This window comes from Arachis stenosperma, chromosome 5 (assembly GCF_014773155.1).
Source record: "Arachis stenosperma cultivar V10309 chromosome 5, arast.V10309.gnm1.PFL2, whole genome shotgun sequence".
NCBI lineage: Eukaryota > Viridiplantae > Streptophyta > Magnoliopsida > Fabales > Fabaceae > Arachis > Arachis stenosperma.
In genome coordinates, this window is record NC_080381.1 from 127,751,913 (window position 1) to 127,777,988 (window position 26,076).

The 26,076-nt window shown below is 34.8% G+C and overlaps 1 protein-coding gene and 1 pseudogene across 1 annotated transcript; one reads left to right on the forward strand and one right to left on the reverse strand.

Moving 5' to 3' along the window:
* Positions 1 to 2,828: 2,828 nt before the first annotated feature.
* On the reverse strand, positions 2,829 to 3,958 carry LOC130981360 (uncharacterized). Its single transcript, XM_057904952.1, has 3 exons — positions 3,529 to 3,958; positions 3,010 to 3,448; positions 2,829 to 2,868 (listed from the first exon to the last, which is right to left on the reverse strand). The coding sequence occupies exons 1-3, from the start codon at positions 3,956 to 3,958 to the stop codon at positions 2,829 to 2,831; spliced, it is 909 nt and encodes a 302-aa protein (XP_057760935.1).
* An 18,601-nt stretch (positions 3,959 to 22,559) lies between these two features.
* Positions 22,560 to 25,103, forward strand: LOC130981361 (uncharacterized; annotated as a pseudogene).
* Positions 25,104 to 26,076: the final 973 nt, after the last annotated feature.

Below are 26,076 nucleotides of genomic sequence, written 5' to 3' on the forward strand. Positions count from 1 at the left end.
TTCATTCAAAATATAAGTATAAATATTCTCTCCAAAGCAAAATAAACATAATCCAAAACATAATTATAAATATTGTCTCCAAAATAACATAAACATAATTCAAAACACTCAATTTTTATCTTCATACTCTTGTAAGTTAGGTTGGGGGAAGTTAGGTTTTAGAAAAAAAATTACAAAAATACCCCCTCACTAAAAAAAACTCAGTCCGGCGGGGAAGCCCGCCCCGCCCCGCCAAAGCCCGCCAAAACCCGCGGTTTAAGCGGTGCAGGTTAGGCGAGCTTTTACTATTTAGCGGTCTCGATTTTCCAGCCCAACCCGCCTTTTTTGACGGATTACGCGGACCGACCCGGCGGATTTAGGCTCGTTTGTCACCCCTAGGTGCCATGCATGCATATTTCTTTGATTAATTATTATTTATTAGTAACATAGCTATTTGAGGTTACAATAATCGAGATTAGATATAATTATTACACTAACCACACCCAATGGGATAATCTTTACTTCATTCCTTCTCCTTCGCTATTTGCTTTGACGACTCGGCATCACTGCACCAAGATTGTTTATTTTATTAAAAATATAAAAAATTTAAATTTTTAATATATTTTATTTTATATTTATTAAATAAATATATTTAAAAAATTTTATTAATAATAAATTTATTATGTACTCTAAAAACATATATTAATTAATATACCATAATACGTGTTTTTGGAGTAATATATATATAATATTCTTTTTCAATAATTTTAATTATAAGACTAATAAAATTACTTATTTTAATCAATAGTTAATTAATAATATTTAAAAATATTAACTAAAATATTATTAGATTATTAAATTAAAAATATTAAATTATTGACTAAAAATAATAACGAATATAAATGAAAATGATTAATCGTTTAATTTTTTTCATTTTTTGGTTAGAATAAAATCACTCAAACTTTTGAAAAATTATTATTTCTATAATAATTAAATATTTTAGCATTGGCAAAATTAAATATAAAAAAAATGAACCTATAGCTATTACAAAAAATTATTTTCTTTTGACAAAAATAAACAAAATATCAACTAAGCTTTAATTAAATTTGTTAACAGTTTAGAACTAGATAACTTTATAAAATATTAAGAAAAAAAGACAAATAGGTCCTGACATTTTAAATTTTTTATAAATATATTTTTGACAAAATTTAAATACAAAAAGTCTCCAACTTTAATAAATACAGGACAATTTAATCCTTCCATCCATTTGCCTCTTATACACCAAACATAATTGGATGACGTAGTTGAAACGGTGTCTAGGTGTCCGTTACGGTGCCACGCTGAAAGGGAAATAAAGTTCGAAGGATAAATAGGTCCTTGCGGATGAAAACGACGTCGTTTTGCAAAGGTAACCCTAATGAGATTTAAATTGGATTTTTTTGAAGTAACATATGCAGTAGTTCATATTTGTTCATGGTGGTGTTGCTTATATTGATGGCCAATGATGGAAGCTCATCAATCACGAGATAACGCGGAGGTGGTGGCAGACGATAGGAAGGCTCGGTTGTAAATGCAACCCCATGTTCAATGCACGCTGGGGATGAGAAAAATGGCGTCGCTCCAAAATATTTCTACGGGATGTATGCCATATTTTATATGTCGAAGACAAATACCAACTTAAACAGGCTATTTTTTGGATGCCCATTCTTCAAAGTAAGCTCACAATTTTTTATGTATATGGATGAAGTTGAGAGTGTTTTTTTTACCAACATATTTTCATACTATCCGAATTGATTTAGGTGAAACAACCATGTTGCAAATTCTTTGTGTGGGTTGATGACCACATTGGAAGAATTGTGTACATAGAGCCAACAAGGGAATTGGGTGACAATCAGAGCTTAGATGTTGAAGAACATTTTGGAAAGAAAAATTGGAGAATTGAATGGCTGATCTAGAGTAAAGAATAATTTACCTAGAGAACAAGAAAAACAGTAACTTTTGGGTCATAGTTATAGGCTTGATTGTTGTAGTTGTTGGTCTTTGTTTATTTAGAGTATGAAAAATATGAAAAAAATGTGAATTGTAGTGAATTATGTCTGTTGACTATTTTGGTTAATATGAATGAAGAAATTAAGATTTGAATTATCCATATCTTGTTGCCTTGAAACAGATATAGAATGCGTATAAATTAATGTTTATTTTCATTCAATTTACCTAAGCCAGAAACAAGTCATATATACTTCATTCAATCAACAATAATTCATTCATTCAACCTAAACCATAACATAGGAATATTGTCATACCATAGCATAATAACGTCTGAAAAAAGAAAATATAGCAAGTATATCAACCCTCGATTTCCAAAATACTAATTCAAAAGCAACTAAATTGGCTAAAAGAAAGTTTGCCAATATGTATTACAACCAAATATTGTATCAAAAAATTAATATTTGTTTCCAAAATAATTAAGGAACAACAGGTCATTTTTTCTGGTTCTTAAAGCTTGGATTTGCTATAAACTTGAACATTCCTGTTGTGACACAACTTGTTGCTGCCAGGGTCTCCGATCCTTTGATACTCCTCCACTCGATCTTGTTGTCACACTTGTTGAAGTTGGTGGAACAACTTGAGTCTGAGTTGTAGTTGGTGCAGGTGGCCTTTTGATTAGTTCCTTTGGTCTAAATTTAGCTGGTGCTTTAGAATGAGTCCGATTTGTTGTCTTGATTGGTGCTTGGGTGAATGATGCTACATGTGCTGGAGTTGTTTCTGTTGGTACAGCTGGTCTTGCTGGAGTTGCTGATGGTCATGGTAAAGCTTAATTTGGGACCATTGGAGTGTCGTGTGCTTGTTCAGCTGGAGCTGTTTGTTGTGTGTTCAATTCTGGCCAGCCTGCAACATTTATAATGGAGACACATAAATCCTTTAACTTTTCTATTGAAGACACAAAAATCCTTTAACAATTATATTGAAGACACATAAATCCTTCATCATTCATAACGAAGACAACTAAATCCTCAAGTGCTTTGTTACCTCAGGCTCTGGAGTAGATTGGGATAACGGAAGTTCACTAGTGCTTGACTACTTGAGTTTTGGTGCTTTGGCTTCCTAGTTTTAGGCTTCCAATTAGGATTAGATGGTTCTTCCTTGCACGTCTTGTAGTTGTGACCCTTCTCGCCGCACTTTCTGCATGTTATGCGAAATGTTTTTCTTACCTTGTCCCCTTGGATCAAATCCTCTATTGGATCCTTCTTTCTTTTATGCACCTTTGGCCTACCAATCGGCCTCTTGATGGGTAGAGGATCTGACTTGATGTAACCTGTTCTATGCCAATATTCTTCACTGAAAACTGGTTGGATAGAGTGTGCATACGTCAGATGGATGGACTCCATGCAAAGCCATTTGTGCATATAATCTTCTGGCTTGTCATGCTTCTTCCTAATAGCAGCAATCGCATGAATACAAGGCATTCCTATAACTCAACAATCACATACAAGTTTAGAATACATTACTCATTTAACAAGTTTTTAATATAAGAATAGGTAACTTAACCTGTTAGTTGCCACATATTGCTTGAACATGTATGCTTCATCAAATCAACATCAACTCTTGATGTCTTGCGACTCACTTCAAACCGCTTCCTCTCGTTGTCACCTGTCCATTTTACATTCCATCTATTGCTGGGCTTAATCATTTGGCCAAGTCTTTTTTGCTGTATTGGAGCAAGCTTTCCAAGATATGCTGATAGTAGAGTGATATGCTTCTTCATTCTCCTTATGACATAACAGCACAACTCTTCACACATTGTAAGAATGGACTTCACTCTGTACTTTTTGATTTCGGCATTCCAGGATTCACACATATTATTTGTCAAAGAATCAACCTTCGGCCCATGGTTAAGGTAAGCCTTCACCCACACCCGAGGATCAAATCTTGTATGATACTCCCATGCCTCTCCATTAATCTTCTTAAGCTTTTCCATGGTCTCTACAAACTCAGGGGGGTTGAACAACTTGCACACTCTCAAACCACATCTCTGACTTGCAGATCCTTAAAACGGTTAATGAAATTTTTCTACATATGCATCACACAATTTTGATGTGATGCCTCTGGCATCACTTCTTTCATTGCTTCAAGAAGACCCTAAAAGTAGCATAATATCATCTCCAAATGAACAAAAAAGCATAAACAAGTGAACCAAATTATAACAGATTCTAATGCGAATTCAACCCAAACGAGTCAGCCCATGCTAACTAATGCAATTTATCAAATTCTAACATAATACACAAATGCAATAATGCTAACTTAATACACAAATGATGCACAAGTGAACTAATGCTAACTTGATGCATAAATGAACTAATGCTAACTAATTCTACTGGTATGAGAAAACTGAACTAATGCAATTTATCAAATTCTAATATAATACACAGATGCACTAATGCTAACTTAATACACAAATGATGTACAAGTGAACTAATGCTAACTTGATGCATAAATGAATTAATGTTAACTAATGCCACTGGTATGAGAAAATTGAACTAATACAATTTATCAAATTCTAATATAATAAACAAATGCCTTAATGCTAACTTAATACACAAATAATGCACAAGTGAACTAATGCTAACTTGATGCATAAATGAACTAATGCTAACTAATGGCACTGGTATGAGAAAACTGAACTAATGCAATTTATCAAATTCTAATATAATACACAAATGCCTTAATGCTAACTTAATACACAAATGATGCACAAGTGAACTAAAGCTAACTTGATGCATAAATAAACTAATGTTAACTAATGCCACTGGTATGAGAAAACAGAACTAATGCAATTTATGAAATTCTAATATAATATACAAATGCCTTAATGCTAACTTAATACACAAATGGTGCACAAGTGATCTAATGCTAACTTGATGAATAAATGCACTAATGCTAACTAATGCCACTACAATGGGTCATGGAACTGTCCGAGTTTGGTTTGAGATATGAAACTCGGACACTGATCAAGTCCTAATATCTGAACGACTTTGTGGCTGAATACACTAAAGGCCAAGAAAATCCAACAACCTGGAACCTTTATGTAGATGGATCATCCAACAAAGCCGAAAGCGAAGCAGGAGTCATCCTGAAAAATGAGCAAGGAACTCGGATAGAACTATCACTAAGATTCGAGTTTTCTGCTTCTAATAATCAAGCAAAATATGAAGCTTTGCTTGCTGGATTGAAGCTAGCTAAAGAAGTTGGGACAGAAAGATTGATAGTGTTTAGTGACTCTCAAGTGATAACTTTCCAAGTTAATGACACTTATCAAACCAAAGAACCCAACATGAAGAAGTACTTAGAAGAAATACGAGAACAATTAGCACAGTTCTCAGAAAGAGAGGTCCAACATATAACTCGAGAATCCAACACCCAAGCAGATGCCCTCTCTAAGTTAGCCAGCACTAAGCCGGTGGGTAACAATAGAAGCCTTATCCAGAAAATTCTCCATGCACCATCAGTGTCAAAGGGAGATGACAACTCGAAAATAATGACCATATCCTAACAAAGTTTAGGATGGATGACTCCCATAGTCGACTACCTTAAATTTGATATTGTTCCTAAAGATGAAAAGGAGGCACATAGGCTCATAAAGGAAGCATAAAATTATACCATCATCCACAATGTTCTCTACAAAAGAGGGATATCTACAACTCTATTGAAGTGCGTCCCGACCTCTAACACTAAAAAGGTCTTAGAAGAAGTCTATAATGGCATATGTGAAAATCACTTAGGAGCACAATCACTAACCAAAAAAGTGATCTGAACCGACTTCTTTTGGCCAACCTTGCAAAGGGAAGTGACCGAGTTTGTTAAAAAATGACCGCTTTATCATAAGCATGCCAACTTCCATGTTGCACCTGTAAAGGAGCTTATCATCGTCACCTCACCTTAGCTATTTACAAAATGGGGACTCGACCTCCTCGGTCTATTTCCACAAGCTCTAGGACAAGTAAAGTATCTCACAGTATGAATTGATTATTTTACTAAGTGGACTGAGAAAGAACCATTAGCGACCATCATATCTTAACAAAGCCAGAAGTTTCTTTATAAGAACATTACCACAAGGTTTGGAGATCCACACTCCATCACCACAGATAATATAACTCAATTCACCGACTCAATCTTTAGATCCACAAACAAAGTAATATAGGTCAGGTTGAAATGCCGACTACAAGATGCAAAAGAAGCATGGGCAGACGAGTTTCCTCAGGTTTTGTGGGCATATTAGACAATTTTCCATTCAATAACAGAGAAGTCTCCTTTTTGACTTGCTTATGAAATAGAAGCCATGATTCCTGTAGAAATCACTGAGGAATCTCCGAAAGTCAGATTCTACGATAAAGTTATCAATGTCCAACTACAAAAGGAAGAACTCGACCTCCTCCTAGAGGTTCGAGAAGAAGCTTGGATTAAAGAAGAAGCATTAAATCAAAGGACGGACTTAAGGTACAACCAGAAAGTAATCAAGAGAAGCTTTACCACAAATGACCTTATACTGATCTGAAATGATATCGGAGTCTAGAAGTTGGGCAAAGGAAAGCTAGCTGCAAACTGAAAAGGGCCCTACAAGGTTACCAAGGTCTTAGGAAAATGTTGCTATAAAGTGTCCAACCTGAAAGGGAACAAGCTCCCAAGGTCAGAGGGCGTACCTTGCTCACTGGTGTACTCTTTTTCCAAACTTCATGGTTTTCTCCCGAAAAGGGTTTTCCAGACGGGGGTTTTAACAAGGCACCATAGTAAGGGCTAAGGATAAGAAGAAAAAACCCTAATAGCAAACCGACTTCTGTAAATCCTCTTTTTTTTTTACAAACAATAAAGTCATTTTTTCCATTTACAAATACATTAATTTAAGCTCGAAAAATCACAAAAATCATTGTCCGACCTACATGGTCGGCAAGATGAAGCGACGAGGTACAAATTAGTGTAAGAGATCATGTAAATAGTTCATGGTCTAACCTTAAAAGAATCGGACACAAAACAAAATGTAAAAGTAACTTGATAAAGTTCGATTAAATTGAAGTTGATACTTAAAGGAAAAACAAATCGTGTATGCAAAGTCCCAAAGGACCAACCTATGGCATCGAGGTCTTTTCTAACTTAGCAAAAAATAGCATCGGAAGTTGTCAAAATAATGAAAAATTATTTCAACCAAAAAACTGTACTAACTAATATATATTTCAAACAACGCAATCATTCATACCAAAAAGCCAATACTAAAATAGTGGAGGAAGGTTTTTTTTTAATAGAATATCAAAGTTGTTCAAACTACAACTAGGGAAAAAGAAAAATTGTCCAAAATTAATTATTACAAACGATAAAGACCCGAGCTCAGGCAATTCCAATTATAAAAGAAGTTATAAGGGATGGAGCTGCTCTCTAGTGACAGCATCCTCACCTTGATCTGAAGAGGTTGGGACATATTCAGACACCGATACTGCGAAAAATGGGCGAGTTGGAGAAGGACATAGCTCGTCACCCGATTTAGGATCAGGAACTTGAGAAGTCTGTCCAAATTGCTCCCCTAAAGTCTTTGGGTCTAGCACAGGAGTATCCTTCTCATCATTCAGAGCAGGAACGATTTTTTCATCCACCACTATATTGTCCGGGCAGATGAGGGAGAGGTTCACCTCAGGAGTAATAACTCGGAACTGAGCCTTCAGATTTGCAACCATCTCATCTATACCTTCGGCCACAGTCTCCTCTAGCTCCACATACTTGTCCCGAACTTTAGAAATCTCATCCACCAAATCAATGTTTTTCCTAAAAACTCGAGTATAACTCTCTTCGCCTTTCTTCTTCAAACCCTCCAACATGGCCAAAGTAACCTCCACCTATTTGACTTTATCCCGAGCTTTACCAAGGTCGGAGAGCAAAGAGTTCCTCTCTTCTTATAACTCCTTCTTAGACTCCCCTCAAGGAGGCCACTTCATCCTGTGAGGTAGCCAAGGAGCTTTGAGTGATATTAAGGGGAGCCTTCTCCAACTCTCTGGCTAAGGCTGTGCAAATACTGGCTGTTTGAACTCTACCTCGGGCCAGGAGCTGAAGGTGGATTCTGATGGCAACATCATCTATGCTGATAAAGCTATGTGGAAGGATGTGCTTTTCACTCCAAGCAAGGCCGTCAAAAGCCTGCTCATATATACTCCTCGACTCCGAGGGCTTGCATTTTTTGGGATTCAATTCAGAAGTGGAAGGTGGAGGACAGGCTGCTATTTTGGTTGAGCTGAAAGGAGGAAGAGTTGGTCGAGTGGTCAAGTCGGGAATAACCTTTAGAAAGGTTGAGGCACCCGAGTCTAACTTTGAGGGCGAGGATAGGTCAACAGTATCACTAGCTTCTTTCAATTGTATGCTCTATGCAACGTTCTTCCTAGCAGTCCAAAGCATTTTCATGGTAGCCGACTGGTGCACAAAATTGAACTCCGTACAACTGATCGGCAAGTGCACCAGGTCGTCCAAGTAATACCTCAGGTGAGTGAGGGTCGAATCCCACGAAGATTGTCGGATTGAGCAAGCAATGGCTATCTTGTAAATCTTAGTCAGGTGATTAAAAAAGATGGTTGTTTGTTTGAAAGCATAAATAAAATAATAAGGAAGGAAATAGCAGATTGATGTGAAAACAGTGATAGAGATACAGTTAAGGCTTCGGAGATGCGTATTCTTTCTGGATTAACTTTTCTTACTGTCTACTTCAATAACGAATGATTCATTCAATGGCAGCCATAATTGACTAACTCATGTAGCATCCTTATCAAGTTAGCCTCTTCTAAACCATAGCAGTCCACCATATCCGAGCACTCATGTCCTCTCATAAAGTTAACTCATGGCTTCCCACTATAGCCGAAGGTGAAGATCTAAGCAATTCACTCCCCTTTGCGATCCTACTAAAAACGCCACAGACAAGGTCGGATCTTCCGAATCAGGGAATGCTGCTTCTCAAACTCTAGCTTTAATGTCACAGGGAGCTCAGCGACCCACGGTCAATGAGATTTTATGTCACTTATCCAAAGTCTCCCAAGCACTCTCTTGGAATCCGCAGTGCATTCTCTAGCTGCTTTTTCTTTTTCTCTCTTTTCTTTTTTTTCTTTTTTTTCTTTTTGCTGCTTTTTCTTGCTTCAATAATCAATATTTGGATTTTTCAAATTACCGATAGTACTTCACCTTTTTCATCATTCTTTCAAGAGCCAACGCACTTAACTTCAACATCAAATATGCACTGTTAATTCATGCATTTAGAAAGTAAAAGTAATGCCACCATAACAATTAATTGGACCATACATTATTATATAACTTGATAAATCGGACAAAATAAGGCAAGCAATCAGAAGGTCGGGTCAATTTTTTAAAGATCACCACCAACATCCCAAAAGTAAAGCATAAGCAACACAAGCATTCATAAATTCAAAAGAGGTCAGGTCAACGTTGTGAAACACCCTCCCAGAGCACAACAGTTATACTATATCTTTCACATATAGAAATAAGGCAATCTCCGATATGAAAATGGCATCATTTGGGGGCAATATAGAATCCCACATTCAGAATCACAAAAAAGAAAATCACAAAAAAAAGCGAGTAAAAATCTTTCAACAACCAAAATCAGATTTTCATAATGCAAAATCCCAAATTCAAAGTTGCAATCACAAGCAACATTTCAAAACTACCATTCATTCAAAACAAACACAGATACTACCCAGAATACAAAAAAAAAATAACAAAAGGGGAATAAAGCATCAACCTTGAAGGAACACGAAAATAGAATGGCAATACTGCAAAAATCTGAACGATCCTCTCCCAAAGTGCGAACAAAATTCTCTAAAAGTTTTAAGATGGAGAAATCTTGAATGTTGGAACAAAATGCAAGAAATAAGGAAATGAAGGAAAAGAAGAAAGGATGCTAAAGTTTTAGAAGTGGAAATGGAAAGAAAGAGAGAAGAATGGAGTATTTATAAGACACTAGAGGTAAAAGTGACATTTTTCACCCCTCATTAATGACACGCACGGATCCCAAGGAAACCGCAATGTAATGCACACCGTATTATTAAATAGCACAACGTTTGAAATTTTTTTTAAAACACGTCGAGTATCCGACCTCTTGAAGGCAGTAACCCGACGAAGGAAACTAAAGCCACAAATGCTCGAGCCCGACCTCATAAAAGTTCGGACTCAAGCAGGAGTACTGTTTATTATATCCTGACCCAAAAATATTAAGCCAAGTCCAAAAAGAATAAAAACTCACTCAAAAAGGTGGTCTCATCTACTTACCCGACTTCTTAGAGGTCGGACACGATAAAGGTAATTCTACCCTACTTATCTGAATAAGTAAATGCCTCTAGAAATATCTCCTACTATCTCTCTACTTTATCTAGAAGGAAAATTTCAATGAATTTCCAAGATAAAAGAAATAGTCACCCACCCTCAAAGGTGGAACTATTTCAAAAGATGGTTATCTTTTTACTATAAATATATTAACGGAATCACAGGTATATTCAGAACCCAATCTACTAAAAACATGCTTAAAGCCATTGCTAACTTAAACATCGGAGTTTCTTACAGGTACCACCCCTACCTCCTCACGAAGAACTCAAATAGCAGCACCTCGATACCAGCACAAGTCGAACGCTGCCTCAGAAAGAGTCTGAATCTCACGTTCAGACCCAAATCACCATTTTAAATAACCCTCAAAATATTTTTATATATTTAAAAATTATACTCATACAAACACATTTAATTTAAGAAAGATTTTACAAATATTATTTATACGCATACAGGATAGCGCAGTTAAAAATCATTACGGTTTTTTAAAATCCTATTTATAAATAGTGGCAGTTTACAAAGCAAATAGATTTATCTACTTTATAGCAGTTATATTAGCAATTGTCAAAAATCGTTGCAAAAATGTTTTTTCACACCTTAAAGAATGACGGTGTCTAAAACACTGATAATTCGTTTTAGAAGGTTTAAAACTACCGCAAAACGCTAAAATAACTCCCGCTATTTTCCGCCTCCCTTTTAGATGCTATCTAATTTTACTCGCTAATTCTTATGCCAAGGATGAATTATATATACACGCTAATGAACTTCCAATTTATAATGATGTGATGAAATCATGAAAATATATCAAGTTATATGCTCACATAGTTTACAAATTGTCATCTTTATCAATATGTACTTCTCAAATTACATGAACTAAGTAAATACGAAAAATTTTGAAATAAAATATCAATTTCTAAAAATAGAATAAAGTATATTTTTTATCTCTAAAATTTGCCAAAAATTTTAAAAATATTCCTAAGTTTTATTTTATTTTAATTTTGTCCTAAAAATTTCTTATTTGTATCAAATATACTTTTAACAGCTAAACTTTCAAAAAAATTAAGAACAATAATCTAACAACAATGCATGATAATTATGTTCGACTTGCTTGTGTTGAAGTTTGTTCTTATGAAATTGTTGTTGAATTGGTCCTAAATTTTTTGAAAAATTAACGCTGTTAGGAGTATATTTTATGCAAATTAAAAATTAGTGAAAAAAAATTGAATCTTAAAATTCTTGCCAAATTTCAAAGATATAAAATATATTTTACCTATAATGTAATTTAAAATTTGAATTTAAGTGGAATTATTATTATTATTATTATTATTATTATTATTATTATTATTATTTATTATTATTATTATTATTATTATTATTATTATTATTATTATTATTACGACGACTTATTTTGTGATAATTGTTATTATTATTGAACAAAGGAGTCGTTAGATTGACCGTAAAACTATTGTTGGCAGTAAAACTTTTTCTAGTTGTTAATTAATGTTAGGGATTATATTTAATTTGAACTATGTGAATTGAGTTTTTTTTTTTTTTAAATATAAGTTAGTACTGACTATTGAGTGTGCAATAATGAAACTGGATTTGCTGCAAGGTGACGAACACTTTCTATATATCAACTAGACAATGCAAAGAACTCATTTCAAGTAGGCATTAGCAAAAGGTATAGTTATTTATGTTTTCAAGCGTGCTTGCGAAGCCACTTCTTTAAAGAGCTGGGCTCGAGCATGTGGCATTTATGTACGCATTTGTCCTGATTAAGAGGTGGTGTCCAAAAACACATATGTTTCACATGCCATGTGGTGTAGATTAGCATTACCATATAGAATGTGTTATATCAACTTGGGCTTCAAGCTAGTAGGGATCCTTTGAGCAACAATTTCCTACGTGAATGGGTGGTTTATTACCGGAGTCGAAGCATTCTTGATATCTACCAGTAGCTGCTAGAACTCGTTCCAAAACCTACACCAATTAGGGTTAGAGTGTAAATTTATCATGGTTCAAGAATACAATAATATGCGGGGATTTAATTTGGGAGATAACCCAATTTCTGAGTAGCTATTATAGTACATACGAGAATAACTATGTTATGTGTATATTAAAATTATCTCTTAAAATAAGTTATTATTAGTATAAAATATAAGTTAAAATATATATTAAAAATAAGTTAAACAACAAATATTTATATATAATATATTATTCTGGCCCAGTCCATCGAACATGAGGCTAGGGTTTGGGGCCGCCCGACCCGACGGGTTACTGGGTCCGATTTGGAAGGTAACCTAGACGGCATTCGCCTGAGCATGAACTTGAATAGCTGACATAGGATCAGAAAAGAAGGTCTGCCTATGTGGGATTTGTCCTAAGTACAGACTATATAAGGGGAAGAGCTTACCCCTCTTCTAGGTACGTTACTTTTTTTACATCTAACCGTCATCTTTAGTACGGATACTGATTTGGGCGTCAGAGTTCTTTTACAGGTGGACCCCCTCTTCTTACTTGCACGTAGGGGTGGAAACAAGTCAGGCCATACCAGGCTTTGTTCTTAACAGGCCTGGCCTGTCATACAGTTGATTGGCCTAAGCCTGGCCTGCAGCCTGTTATAGGCTCTTTATAAAGTACTATGCCTGACATGTTATTCAGCCTGGCCTGGCCTGAAGCCTGTTAAAATGCCTGATAATTTTTTTTACAAAAATAAAAATATTATTTAAAAAATTATTTTTTAATAAAAATAGTTATATGTAATATGTCATATATTTAATATTTATAAAAAATTTTAAACTTTTAACATATTTAAAATATACAAAAATATTTATAATAAAATATAATAAATTTAAAATATCTCATAATTTTATTAATAATAAATAATTATTTATATATTTAATTATATTTTAACAGGTCCAGGCAGGCCTGACAGGTCTATAAGGCTAATTAATAAGTCTGGGTCTGTCTTATTAATGTATTAAGGCTTTTAAAAGAATCTGGACCTGTACCTATTTTATAACAGGCCAGACCAGACCATGCCAAACACAGGCCAGGCTGCAGGCCCCTGGCAGGCCGTCTGACCTTTTTACACCCCTACTTGCACGCGCTTGGAAGGATTTCACCTCTGGAGGACAATCTGACTCGCCTCCGAACATCACCTTCTTTGACACCACCACAACTGATCCGTTCAGGACTCGGTCCAATAAATATATATAATGATTGATTTAATTTTAGTATACATAATATTTTTTACCCAAAAATTTAATATACAACTTATCAAAAGTATGCTATTTGTAAATTGGTCAAACACTTAGATCGGGATGAAGTAGTTGTCTCATTTTAAATTTCGAATAGGATTTAGTTAAAATGTGTACATATGTCTTTAGGATACATAATAGATAAATACTTTTAAATATAATGACTGTTTGATGACTGAATTAATGATAGTTGAATAGAAATTATCTTTAATTAATTGTACACGACTACGTAAGCAAAGAGTAACAAATTACTAACAATGTAAAATTAATGTACCGAAAATTATGTAAAATAAATGCATGAAAATAATCTTGTCTATTTTCAAAAGCAACAATAATAGTACGTAATTATGAATAATTTAAATATTCAATGCTTGATCATTGTTCAAGTATAAATACAAGTATGAGATAATTTGAACACATAATAGAATGTGAATCAGTGCACGCATCGCACTGAAGAATAAGTGGCAAATATTTTTGTGCCTATTAATTAGGTGCTGCTTTTTCGGCTTTTTTATATAAATAAATATATGAAAAACTTTATTTTCAGGAATACGCGTGGATTGAAATATTTTCTGAAATACGCATGGCCAATTCAAGGGCATCGCCCACGAAATGGAGTTGCCCATCAACTCACCCCCAGCACCCGCGAAATGGAGGGAATAGCTGCAGAATCCAATTCACCTGCGGCGGACACGAATTGGAGAAATAGCCATTTAGTGGCTGCCATCCACGAAATGGGGAAACCAGGGATGGTGGACACGAATTAGTGCACTTCATGTGTACCGTCCACGAATTGAAATCGTAGTCATTAGGACATTACAAATTTTTATAGTATTCTTAACATCTTTTAAGCCATTTTATAAATTATTTTGTATAGAATAAAATATTTTTTGTAGTATAATTAAAATAAATTTATTAAAAAAATATTCATCAGCTATAAGAATGGGTAGAAGAGTATTGTATAGAATTCGAATTGTTTACCATATAATTCGAATAAGAGCGAACTTCCCCATGCTTAATTCGAATCATGTAATATCTCACCATATAATTTACAAAAAATTATTAAAAAATATTCATGAGTTATTAAAAATGGACAAAAGTATTGTATGGAATTCGAATTGATAGTTGATTAATATTTTAAAGAAGTCTCGTAATTAAATATTTTGTTAGCTTTTTTTAATGCATGAAATAAAATATATATTTTTTTTAATTATTAATTTTTTTAATAAATTTTTTAATAAATTATTAATTTTTTTAATAAATCAGGGTGTTTGATTCGAATTACTGTATGTGTGTAATTATTAGTGGGGTGTGCGTGTGTATGTAATTCGAATCAAGGTGATTAGAATTACACACACAGTAATTCGAATCTTGGTGATTCGAATTACACCCTGATTTATTAAAAAAATTAATAATTTAAAAATTAAAAATATATATTTTATTTCATGCATAATGCTAACAAAATATTTAATTACGAGACTTCTTTAAAATATTAATCAGCTATCAATTCGAATTTCATAAAATACTCTTTTGTCCATTTTTAATAACTCATGAATATTTTTTAATAATTTTTTTAAATTATATGGTGAGATATTACATGATTCGAATTACACATGGGGAAGTTCGCTCTTATTCGAATTATATGGTAAACAATTCGAATTCTATACAATACTCTTCTGCCCATTCTTATAGCTCATGAATATTTTTTTAATAAATTTATTTTAATTATACTACAAAAAATATTTTATTCTATGCAAAATAATTTATAAAATGGCTTAAAAGATGTTAAGAATACTATAAAAATTTGTAATGTCCTAATGACTACGATTCCAATTTGTGGACGGTACACATGAAGTGCACCAATTCGTGTCCACCATCCCTGGTTTCCCCATTTCGTGGATGGCAGCCACTAAATGGCTGTTTCTCTAATTCGTGTCCGCCGCAGGTGAATTGGATTCTGCAGCTATCCCCTCCATTTCGCGGGCGCTGGGGTGAGTTGATGGGCAACTCCATTTCGTGGGCGATGCCCTTGAGTTGGCCATGCGTATTTCAGAAAATATTTCAATTCATGCGTATTCCTGGAAATAAAGTTTTTCATATATTTATTTATATAAAAAAGCCTGCTTTTTCCCAACCACATGGTGCGAATGATTCTTTACTTGGCAGGGGTTAATTCGCTGGGTTGTTGTTAGCACAAAGAAGGCATAATTAGCCAAGAGTAAACGAATTCAGAATATGGAGGAAAAATCAAAGTTACGAAAACCGGTTAATGAATCAGTAGAATCATAGAATCATTAGTTTATTGATTTAATGATTTGACCGAAATTTAATCAATGATCAACCGGTTTAATTAACTATCAATAATTATGCCATTTTCAACCATCAACAATTATATCATTTTTGTAACCATTATAAAAACCAAAAACTTAACACACTTAACAGTTAATATAGAGACAGCAACAACATTACTCTCTATTGAATTCTTACAAGTAATCAGCAATCCATAATAATCAGCAATGAACAAAAGCATATATAAAACAAGAAATTTTTAAAAATAATTTTTTATGATTCAAAAATAGAAAAATCAGAGAATCCAAAAAAAATTAAATAATTAATCCAAACTCAGCAATCATACCACTACCAACTCTAACTTAGAACACAACAAACAAAGAAAAACATCAATTCACCCCAACTCAGAACACAATAAACAGAACAAAAAAACAATAACTCGATAAAATTAACAAAACAAGTATCCATAAATTAAAGCAAACATAGATTTAATCATTAAAAAACTGAAACTCAAAATAACCCTAAACATTAACAAAAGAAAAAAAAACTGAAGTAGAGCTACTGATGACAGAGAACCAAAATGACGTCGACGGAGGAATGAAATAGGCAGCGAAAAAGGAATGAAATTCAACTGCCAACAAGGGAGGAACGGCGAGACAGAGATGAGGATCGAGCAAACTGACCAACGATGGAGGAATCCAACCGACCGCGCTTTGATCTTCAAGTCCACGATGACGAAGACTAAGACGATTTAGAGAAGACGACCACGAAGAAGCTTGTAAGTCCAAAGACGACTACGTGGAGGAGAAGAGGATCGACGGCCAAGAGTTTCAAGCTGACCCTATGCCGTCACTGTTGGCGGCAAGGCACCCTTTGGTCGACGAGAAGAGTTCGGCTACGGCAGAGGCGGTGGCTGAGAGAGAAAGGGGCTACTGCTGAGAGAGAAAGAGGAGGGGGTAGTGGGTTAACCGGTTAGGATTTTTTAGGGAGAGAGGAGTATTTATATGTTGAATTTTCTTTTTTTTTTAATTATAATTCTAAAAACCGTTAAAACCCCTTGGATTTTGTCAATTCATCAATTTATTGCTGATTCGATTGGGTTTTTTTCTATCAATTTTTTGTCAAGCAGTTTTACATATCAACTCGATCGACTAAAAGATCGATTTTCAATTAATCCGATCAAACTAGCCGATCCGGTTTGATTTTAAAAAACACGGAAAAAATCCAACTAATTTTATTTTCTTCTAAATTCCTCTTGATGGTTTATGAGATTCATATTACTTTTTTTTTCTCCACAAATAAATGTCTCTACTTAGCAAATCAGTATAATATCACTTTAATTTGTCCAAAAAATTTGTTAGTTTAACTTGATCTAATAAAGAAATAGGGGTTACTTTGGATTTATGCCAGACAGATCTACCACTGAAGCGATATACCTATTAAGAAGGATGATGGAGAGGTATCGTAGTAATAAAAGGGATCTACATATGGTGTTTATTGATTTGGAAAAAGCGTATGATAGGGTACCAAGGGAGGTCTTATGGAAGGTTTTAGAAAAGAGGAGAGTAAGGATCGCATATATTCGGGCAATTAAAGACATGTATGATAGGGCCACAACTAGTGTAAAGACTCAAGGTGGTGTGACAGAGGAATTCCATATTGGTATAGGATTGCACCAGGGATCATCCTTAAGTCCATACCTTTTCACATTAGTCTTGGAAGTACTCACAGAGCACATCCAAGAGCCTGTGCCATGGTGCATGCTTTTTGCCGATGATATCGTCCTTATGGGAGAGTCAAGAGAAGACCTAAATAAAAAGTTGGAGTTATGGAGAGAAGCTTTAGAAGTGTATGGTCTGCGCATAAGCCGTAGCAAGACGGAATATATGGAATGTAAGTTCAGTCTGAGAAGAAAAAACCTCAATATAGAGGTGAAGATTAGAGAAAACATCCTACGAAAAGTTAAAAGTTTTAAGTATTTTGGGTGCATCATACAGGATAATAGAGAGATTGAACAGGATGTAAATCATAGGATCCAAGCAGGTTGGTCAAAATGGCGGAGTGTATCTGGTTCTATATGCGACAAAAAAGTGCCTCTAAAACTTAAAGGTAAATTCTATCGCACCGCTATAAGACCGGCTATGCTGTATGGTACGGAGTGTTGGGCGGCTAAAGGGGAGCACGAACATAAGCTAAGTGTGGCAGAGATGAAGATGTTGAGATGGATGAGTGGTCATACGCGATTGGATAAAATAAGGAATGAAGATATAAGGGAGAGAGTTGGAGTAGCACCCATTGTGGAAAAGATGGTTGAATCGCGTCTCAGGTGGTTTGGACATATGAGAAGAAGATCGATAGAACATCCAGTCAGGAGGGTGGATGAGATGGAAGATGGACAAAGGCCGAATGGCAGAAGAAGACCTAAGAAGACCATCCATGAGGTGGTCAAACGAGATTTACATATAAACGGTCTCTCTGTAGACATGATACATGACAGAGCACAATGGCGTCGTTTGATTCATGTAGCCGACCCCACTTAGTGGGACAAGGCTTTGTTGTTGTTTATATATAAAGTACACCATGTGAATAACTTTTATGATGGATTTCAAAAACAATAAAAAATAAAAAGATATCATAACCCGATGTGAGTGAATGGCATCACTTTCAACAACATTTATAAATCATACCATTACTTTATGTAGGTCGCGTCTCTGGTGGCCACGCTTTTGGTGGCTACAAATGACTACATGTTGACTGTGCAATGAGATAATGACACGTGCATTGTGATTGAGTATCATTAGCGTTTGATTAAATATAAAGCGCTAACTTGTGTGTCTTTTACTGTAAGGGTTTTGTTGGAAAATCATTATTATTAGGGACATAATTGTCAATTGGGTGAATCAGTTGGGGGATGGATAGTGTTCCGACGGCCGGCCATGGTGACATCGCGTGAACTTCGTCTTCATCGTGCATCTCGGTGTCCCTTTTCTTTGCCGCTGCTACATCGATGATGATGACAACCACATCAAAGAGGACAGGTTGTGATAAAGATCGGCATGAACACAGCAGAACGTCCAAATTCTTCTGCTGATCTATCAAAAATAGGGGTTCTTGAACAGATTCACTTCGTATTAAATTGATGGTGTTGAGCGTTGAGAATTGGATGGTGTGTAGTAACAACGAACTGGTGATTACCGTTCAGCAGAGGAGGAAAAAGAAGGCAGAAGATGTGGCACCACTATGACAAACCAAGGCGGCGTCGCCGGAAAAAAGTTGCAGCGGTGAGGGCCGGACAAAGTTGGAGGGAATTGTTCGAGGAGAAGGAGATGCAATAGCCACAATAGATTAGAGGAAAGGTGGTTACAAATGACGAGATCATAGGTGGCTGGACTGCCGGACAGGGCGGCAGAACAAGAAAGGGTTTCCACTGTGAAAGCCAACGCCTACTCTCTCTCTCTCTTACGCGCTCTCTCTCTATCTATCTTTCTCTCTCTAAATATTTTTAATTCATTGTTTACACTTAATTACTTACTGCATTATTAGCACAGTTACTATCTTTTAAGTCTGCAGTCAATTTTGCTAGTCAATCTACTACGTGTCAAAAAGATATAGGTTAAACTAAGATAGTCACGCTAGCCACCGATTGTTATTAGCCACCACAGACAACACCCTTTATGTATTATGGATATAATAAATAACAGTTTTTTCCCGGTCATAACAGAAACCATTTTAAAACTCTAGTGGTTGTATCTCTTTAATTTCCATACTTAACTAAAATTCTCTTAGTTATAATTCACTTCCTTTTTGTCACCTTGGTAAATAAGCATGGGCACAAAATCTGACGGTGCCATGCTATGCTCCATGCAAGTATGCAACTCTTTTTTCTATTTCTTGTTATTTACAAAATTATTTAGAGTAAAACATATGGACCCACCAAGCTTGCCAGATTTGTGCCGCTAAGATAATAAAGAACGAAAGAGAAACAAGACAAAGATATTATGAAATGAGGAAATTGTGGGAAATGATCGATGAGGATCGCGTCACGTGCGTTGTTGCATTTGGATTTCTAACAGCCAAAGAACAGAAAAGGAGCGAACGTAAGATAAGGAAACGAGAAAGGAGTCGTGGCTGGAACTTATAAGGCAAAATGGCAAATGGCGTAGAGATTAGAGGGGGGAAAAACCCAAAGAGACATCAAAATGAAATAAATTTAAGGAAAAGTCTAGGGACCAACAATTTTATTGAATTTTGCCCAGCATGTAACCAGTAGAAAAATGTGAGTTATTGGATGAAATCTTACACCATCAAATCATTATTGATGGCTAGTTGATGACTAACAATCACAAAAATTGCTGATCCTAGCATTGCTCTAAATTTAAAATGAATTTTATTTGGTACTTAATTTTTATTTAATTTATTTTTTGTAATAAAATTTAAATATTTAAAAAAATTTATTTTTATATTTTTTAAATTAAATATTAATTTTTAAACATTTTTAATAAGTTAAACACCATTTTTTTTACATGATAACAATTACCTAAATTTAATTTGGTGCGATTCTCGAGGGCAAGAAAGTAAAAGGATGCTGGGGGCATAGCCAAAACATGAAAACACGTTCATGCAATACAATGATACTCGCACCCACCCAAATTGGACCTACTACTTTGGTTGCCGTTTGGATTCTTGTCATACTACAAATTCACAAGGTTGGTTTTAAGAACCAAACCAAACCAGTTAGCTTAATCAATTTGGTTCGACGTAAAAGTTGGTTGGCATTGAAAATTTTGATAAAATGGGTATGTTAATTGAACCAGTATGGGTTTCCATCGAAATATTAATTTAAAAAAAATTCTAAAAATATATTTAACATAAAAATATATTATTTATTTTATTATGTTTAATTTAATTATATTTGAATTTTTAAATTCATCGATTTGATAATTACTTTGACTTTTAAAATTCTGCCTGTAATGTAAAATAATATGTTTTTATATTTAAATTTTGTATATTTAGATATAGCGAATTGGTTAATTTTTATATAAATAAATTAAATATTTATTTATCAATATAGATAATTTGAAAAGTATTTACTAATTTATATAATATTATTTATCTCGTTTATAGTGTAAACGAGGTAATTTATAAACGAGATAATTATGAACATATTTTATTTGCAAAAAAATATATATAGAGTTTGAAAAAATATATTTTTTATTTATACTATAAACGATATATATATGTATTATTATCAAAATAATTTACGATTAGAATAATTTTGATTTAATTTTTACTTTTAAATTAATACAATTTTTTATCGTGCAGTTACTAATATCTTGACACAGTTATTAATATCTTAAAACGGTTACTATTATCTTGAAACAGTATACAATTTAATTTTATGCATTTTCAATTTGAATATTTTTAATCGAATTAGTACTAAAAATACAAAAAGGTTTGTGGGAGATATTAGATGATGGATATATTTGAGCAATTAGTACTAAAAACACAAACAGTTTCTAGATATCTTCACTCTTTTGAAACAAGCTATTATCTCTCTTTACTTTATTTATATTGAAAAAGTATAGGGCCAACACACTCTCCAACCAACATAAACACCATCTTAAAAAATTAATTTTAAAAATCAAATATTAAATTAATTAAGAATAATCAAATTTTGAATTTGAATAATTATGATTGTGTAACGTAATTTCCTCTAAATACACTCTCACACCACGTCCTCATTTTCTCTCATCGAATCAACCCTCTGCCGTTTAGACCGCCACATCTCTGCCTTCGCAGTGTGCCGTCGCTGCTGGTGAGAGCTCTCGCGCGAGGTGCGCATCCTTTCCTCCTCATCGTCCACGTCGGCACTGCAAAAAGAAGCCATGCAAGAGACGGTATCGCGCATGATCCCTGTGGCACCGCTACTACTGTGTCACGCGCCTTCCCAAGGCATCGCTGTTGTTGTGTCTCACCCCTCTCCCGTGGAGTTGCTGTTACTGTACCGAGGCGTTTGTGATTGCCGCTGAAGGTCGTTGGAGAAAGGAGCGGAGATGCATTACTACAAAAACGCAAGATAGCGGCACACAATTAGTAGCTGTTTTGACAATTGTCGCTGTCTGATAGTTTTTCAGCAGTTTTAGTGGTGATAGTGGAAGAGCAGCTATTTGATTTGATTTTGCCACAAATTTTAAAAAAATGCTGCTAACCTAATTTTTTTTAGCCATATTTTAATTTCCCTTTCCCAAAAACACAACACTCAGTAGCGTCAACAAATAAAAAAAAGGAAAAAAAGAAATGTTAAGAGAAGAGAGGGAGAAACGAAGAAGGAGAAAAAAGGGAGGAAGGAGCCGAGCCGCCGCTGCTGAGTTCGCCGCCGTCGCATTGCCGTGCCGCCGGAAAGCCAGAACGGCAAGAGAAAGAACTGCGAAGAGAGAGGGAGATCGCATCAACTCACCACGAAGCCAGCGCAGTCGTCGTCTACATCGCGGGTCTGTACCATCGCGTCTTGCCACTGCCGCCACCACTAAGCTTGCCGTCGTCGCCACTGAAGCCGAAGAGAGAGAGAGTGTGTGTTCGGAAAGAGAGGGAGAGCTCGCGCTCACGAAGGAGAAGAACGACGAAGAGTGAAGGAGAATCAGAAGACGATGAACCTAGGAGAAGCAGAAGACGATGAACCCAGGAGAGAAGGAGGAGGTCCGTTCTCGCACCATCCTGCTCTGCCGCCGCGGCTGCCGTCGATTGGGGTCAAGGCCGTCGCCGTCGTACCCTGTTCCAGTCGCCATTAGGTTTTTTGCTGCTGCGATTGATAGCGCCGCCGCTGGGAGGAGCCGAAAGAGGAGAGGAGGTCGCCGTCAAACACGTCGCTACCAGTTACAACCGTCGCCGAAACCGGGACAGACTCACCGGTACTCTGCTTCTTCCTTTCTTGAATCTGTTCTGCTTCTATTTTGTTCCAATATTCTCCTAACTTTCTTTCTATGCACTTTGAAATTGGTTTTGCTAATTTTTTTGTACCTAGTAATTGCTTTGCTTCATCGATGGTATTAAGGAACCTACAACATTGGCAGTAGATGAGTCTTCTAAGCATAAAGCAATGCTAGAAATTTTTGAGTCCACTATTATTCAGGTATCTTCATTCTATTTACCAAGGATATAGTTGAAATCATTGACTTATATATATAAATATCTCGATTGCTCAACTTTCAATTCCACACTGACCTGCATTACATATTTTCGTTTTCTAAGATCAATTCTGTATTACATATCTAATATTCTCTTGATTTGTGTTAGCATTGATCAGACATGTTCTCAGCATTAACATTGATCCAGAATCTCTTGAAATAGCATCTCTTAATGCCGAGGAACTTGAGGTATTTTATATCTCTGTCGAATATTATTCTAAATTATTACAAAGGTTTCACATTATCCAAGTCTCTTGTTTGAATTAAACAATAAGATTTGGTGTATTTTGAATATTGTACATCAAGGCAAAGTGTCTTGAATGAATAAAGCTTGGGATACTGTTGTAATAGAAAAAGATGAAATAAAAGTTGGTCAATTATATGTTGTAGATGCAATAAATGGAATTTTTCAATAATTATTTAAAGGTTGGTTATTAATAATTGATACACCATTCTTTTTTATTTAATTAAAACTTCAGGTGGATATGGATTTTATTCAGTCTAATGTCATGGACTTGAGGTGGAGAGGTAACTTTCCGTTCATTCCATCCCATTTTATGAGTTCATGTATTGAACAATAACCTTTATCATAGAAAATGTAAAAAAAATCGGATTTGGATCTTAATGGATTTATAAGATTGAGTTTTATGTCGTAAGCCACCAGTTGATTTTAGGAAGCACAAGCTTAGAAGTGAAATATGGAATCTTGCATTTGTTAAATGGCGATATTTGGGGCCAAGTTGTTTTCTTTGTAGGGAAATTAGTCTATGTTTGAACTCTTGTGGTTTTGCAGCACTGCCTTATCACTTTTAATTATGTGGACTAAAAATGATTTTCGTCGTCAATCTTGATACTTCATTGGCATTTTGGAGCAACAACAGTCTGAATTGAAGGCTTGTTGCCTAGTGCAATTTGCTGCACTTCTCTCCTTTCTTTTCTGGAATTTTGTTCTTAGATGGATATGGAAAATTGATTCTTGTTATGTCTCCATAATCTCCAGTTGAGAGTGTAATAGTTCAAACAACATTGCTGAATTAGTTCTTAACTTCTTATTTATATGGGAACATAAAATTTTTAAGGGTATTCATTGTATAACTTATAGGCATTATATGTTATTTGAAGTATTTCATTTAGTGTAACTAATAGGTTTATATGATTTTCTTGGTCCATACTCTAGGCCAAATTGTTGATACAGTTATCATGAATCCTCCTTTTGGAACTCGGAAAAAGGGCGCAGATTTGGACTTTCTCAATGTTGCTTTGAAGGTATTTTACTCAATATAAACAAAAATATATAATTGATAGGTATTTTAATTTACCATGTTGCAAATATTACTACTTTGTCAGGTTGCTTCTCAAGCTGTTTATTCATTGCATAAGAGTTCCACAAGAGATGTATGTTTTCTAAATCTCAAATACTAGTCTTGTTATTAGTAATTGAGTTCTGCGAGCCTTGTCAGATGGATATTGAAGAAGTCTCTGATCTTCCCATTCCAAAAAGATGTCATTAGCATTTTTTTCCTGACCCTTTGCATTAACACATTTTATCCTCAATGATAACTTCGTTTTTCCAACCTTCTATTGATACCATGGGTTCAATTTTTATCTAACCGCAGCATGTGAAATGAACAGCTTTAAGGGATTTCAACGCTAGCAATGCAGAAGTTCTATGTGAGGTGAGGGAGGTTACTGTGTATTAGATGTTTAAGTCATATAATAATATTTGATTTTTTTTTCTCTCCAAATCGACCTTATTTTTTGTGTGAATTGTTCTCTCTTAGAAAATATGGTAAGCCAATATCAAGTACTTAGGTCACCTAAACAACCTGATTCTTTCATATATTTTCTTGTTCCAGTGATTCATAGAGTAGCCATAATTATGGACCTGCATCTTGTAAGTTGTAACTGATTTTCCCTCTTGCTTTGATAGCTTCGATATGATCTGCCGAAGCTGTACAAATTTCATAAGAAGAAAGAGGTAGACATTACTGTTGACCTCTGGCGTTTCGTACCAGGAAAGCATCAAAGCTAAAAGGCATTTGGCATAGAGAAGTACGATTAAAGGAGAAACTTTGTTGGTTTTTTCCCCTTAGTTTAAAATGCTCTTGCACATTAAGTAATGATTCCTTTATAGTTGTGCATATATGTGAATTCAATAGTTGAGGAAGGATCCTCTTGTCATGAAATCAAATGACTTTATGAATCTATAATTGACCACCGATCCTCCCAACTCCAATGTGTACTATGAAGTTGAGCTGGTTTCCTTTGTAAAGGTGAGAGAGAGTTGTCTTATGTTCCTAATGTTTTATGGTTCTGACAATATTAAAAACAACACTAATTTAATAAAAATGGAATGCAGGAAAAGGAATCGTGGGATCTGAATACACAAGAGAAGATAGAGGCAGCTAGAAAGAAGAAGGAAGAAGGGAATGCATTGTTCAAGGTTGGCAAATATGAAAGAGCATAAAAGAGATATGAAAAGGTATTGTACTCCCTGCAAAAATCTTAGTGAAATTTGTTGTGATGTGAGAAAATTCAGAATCACATGAATATTTTTTTTTGGGGTTTTAATATATAGTTCTCTGTATCTTTCACTGTAGAGTGCAGTACAGTTGCAAGATAAGGCTCAACATGTTCTTTTTTACTTTTTGTCTAGTTAATTACTTGCTTGCAAAAACATCTCATGCAATTGGCTAATGCTCATCTATTAACAATGATTTTTTACTTAAAAATTCTTTGTGCTATTTCACTTCTCAAATTGATTAACCTTACGCTTTGTTAATTATGATATTGTTTATTTAGTGTTTTTCTATATTGATATTTAAAGTTTAATAAATATGATGTAAAGAGAATAGGTTATAGTAAAGAAAAATGGTATAAACTATTATAGTTGGTCAGTTTTTTTTAAGCTCATGCATGAAATTGCGGCGGTTCAAAACCATCGCAATTTTTTTTAAAAGACAGCACAAAATTGCGGCGGTTGTAAAATCGCTACAGATTTTTTT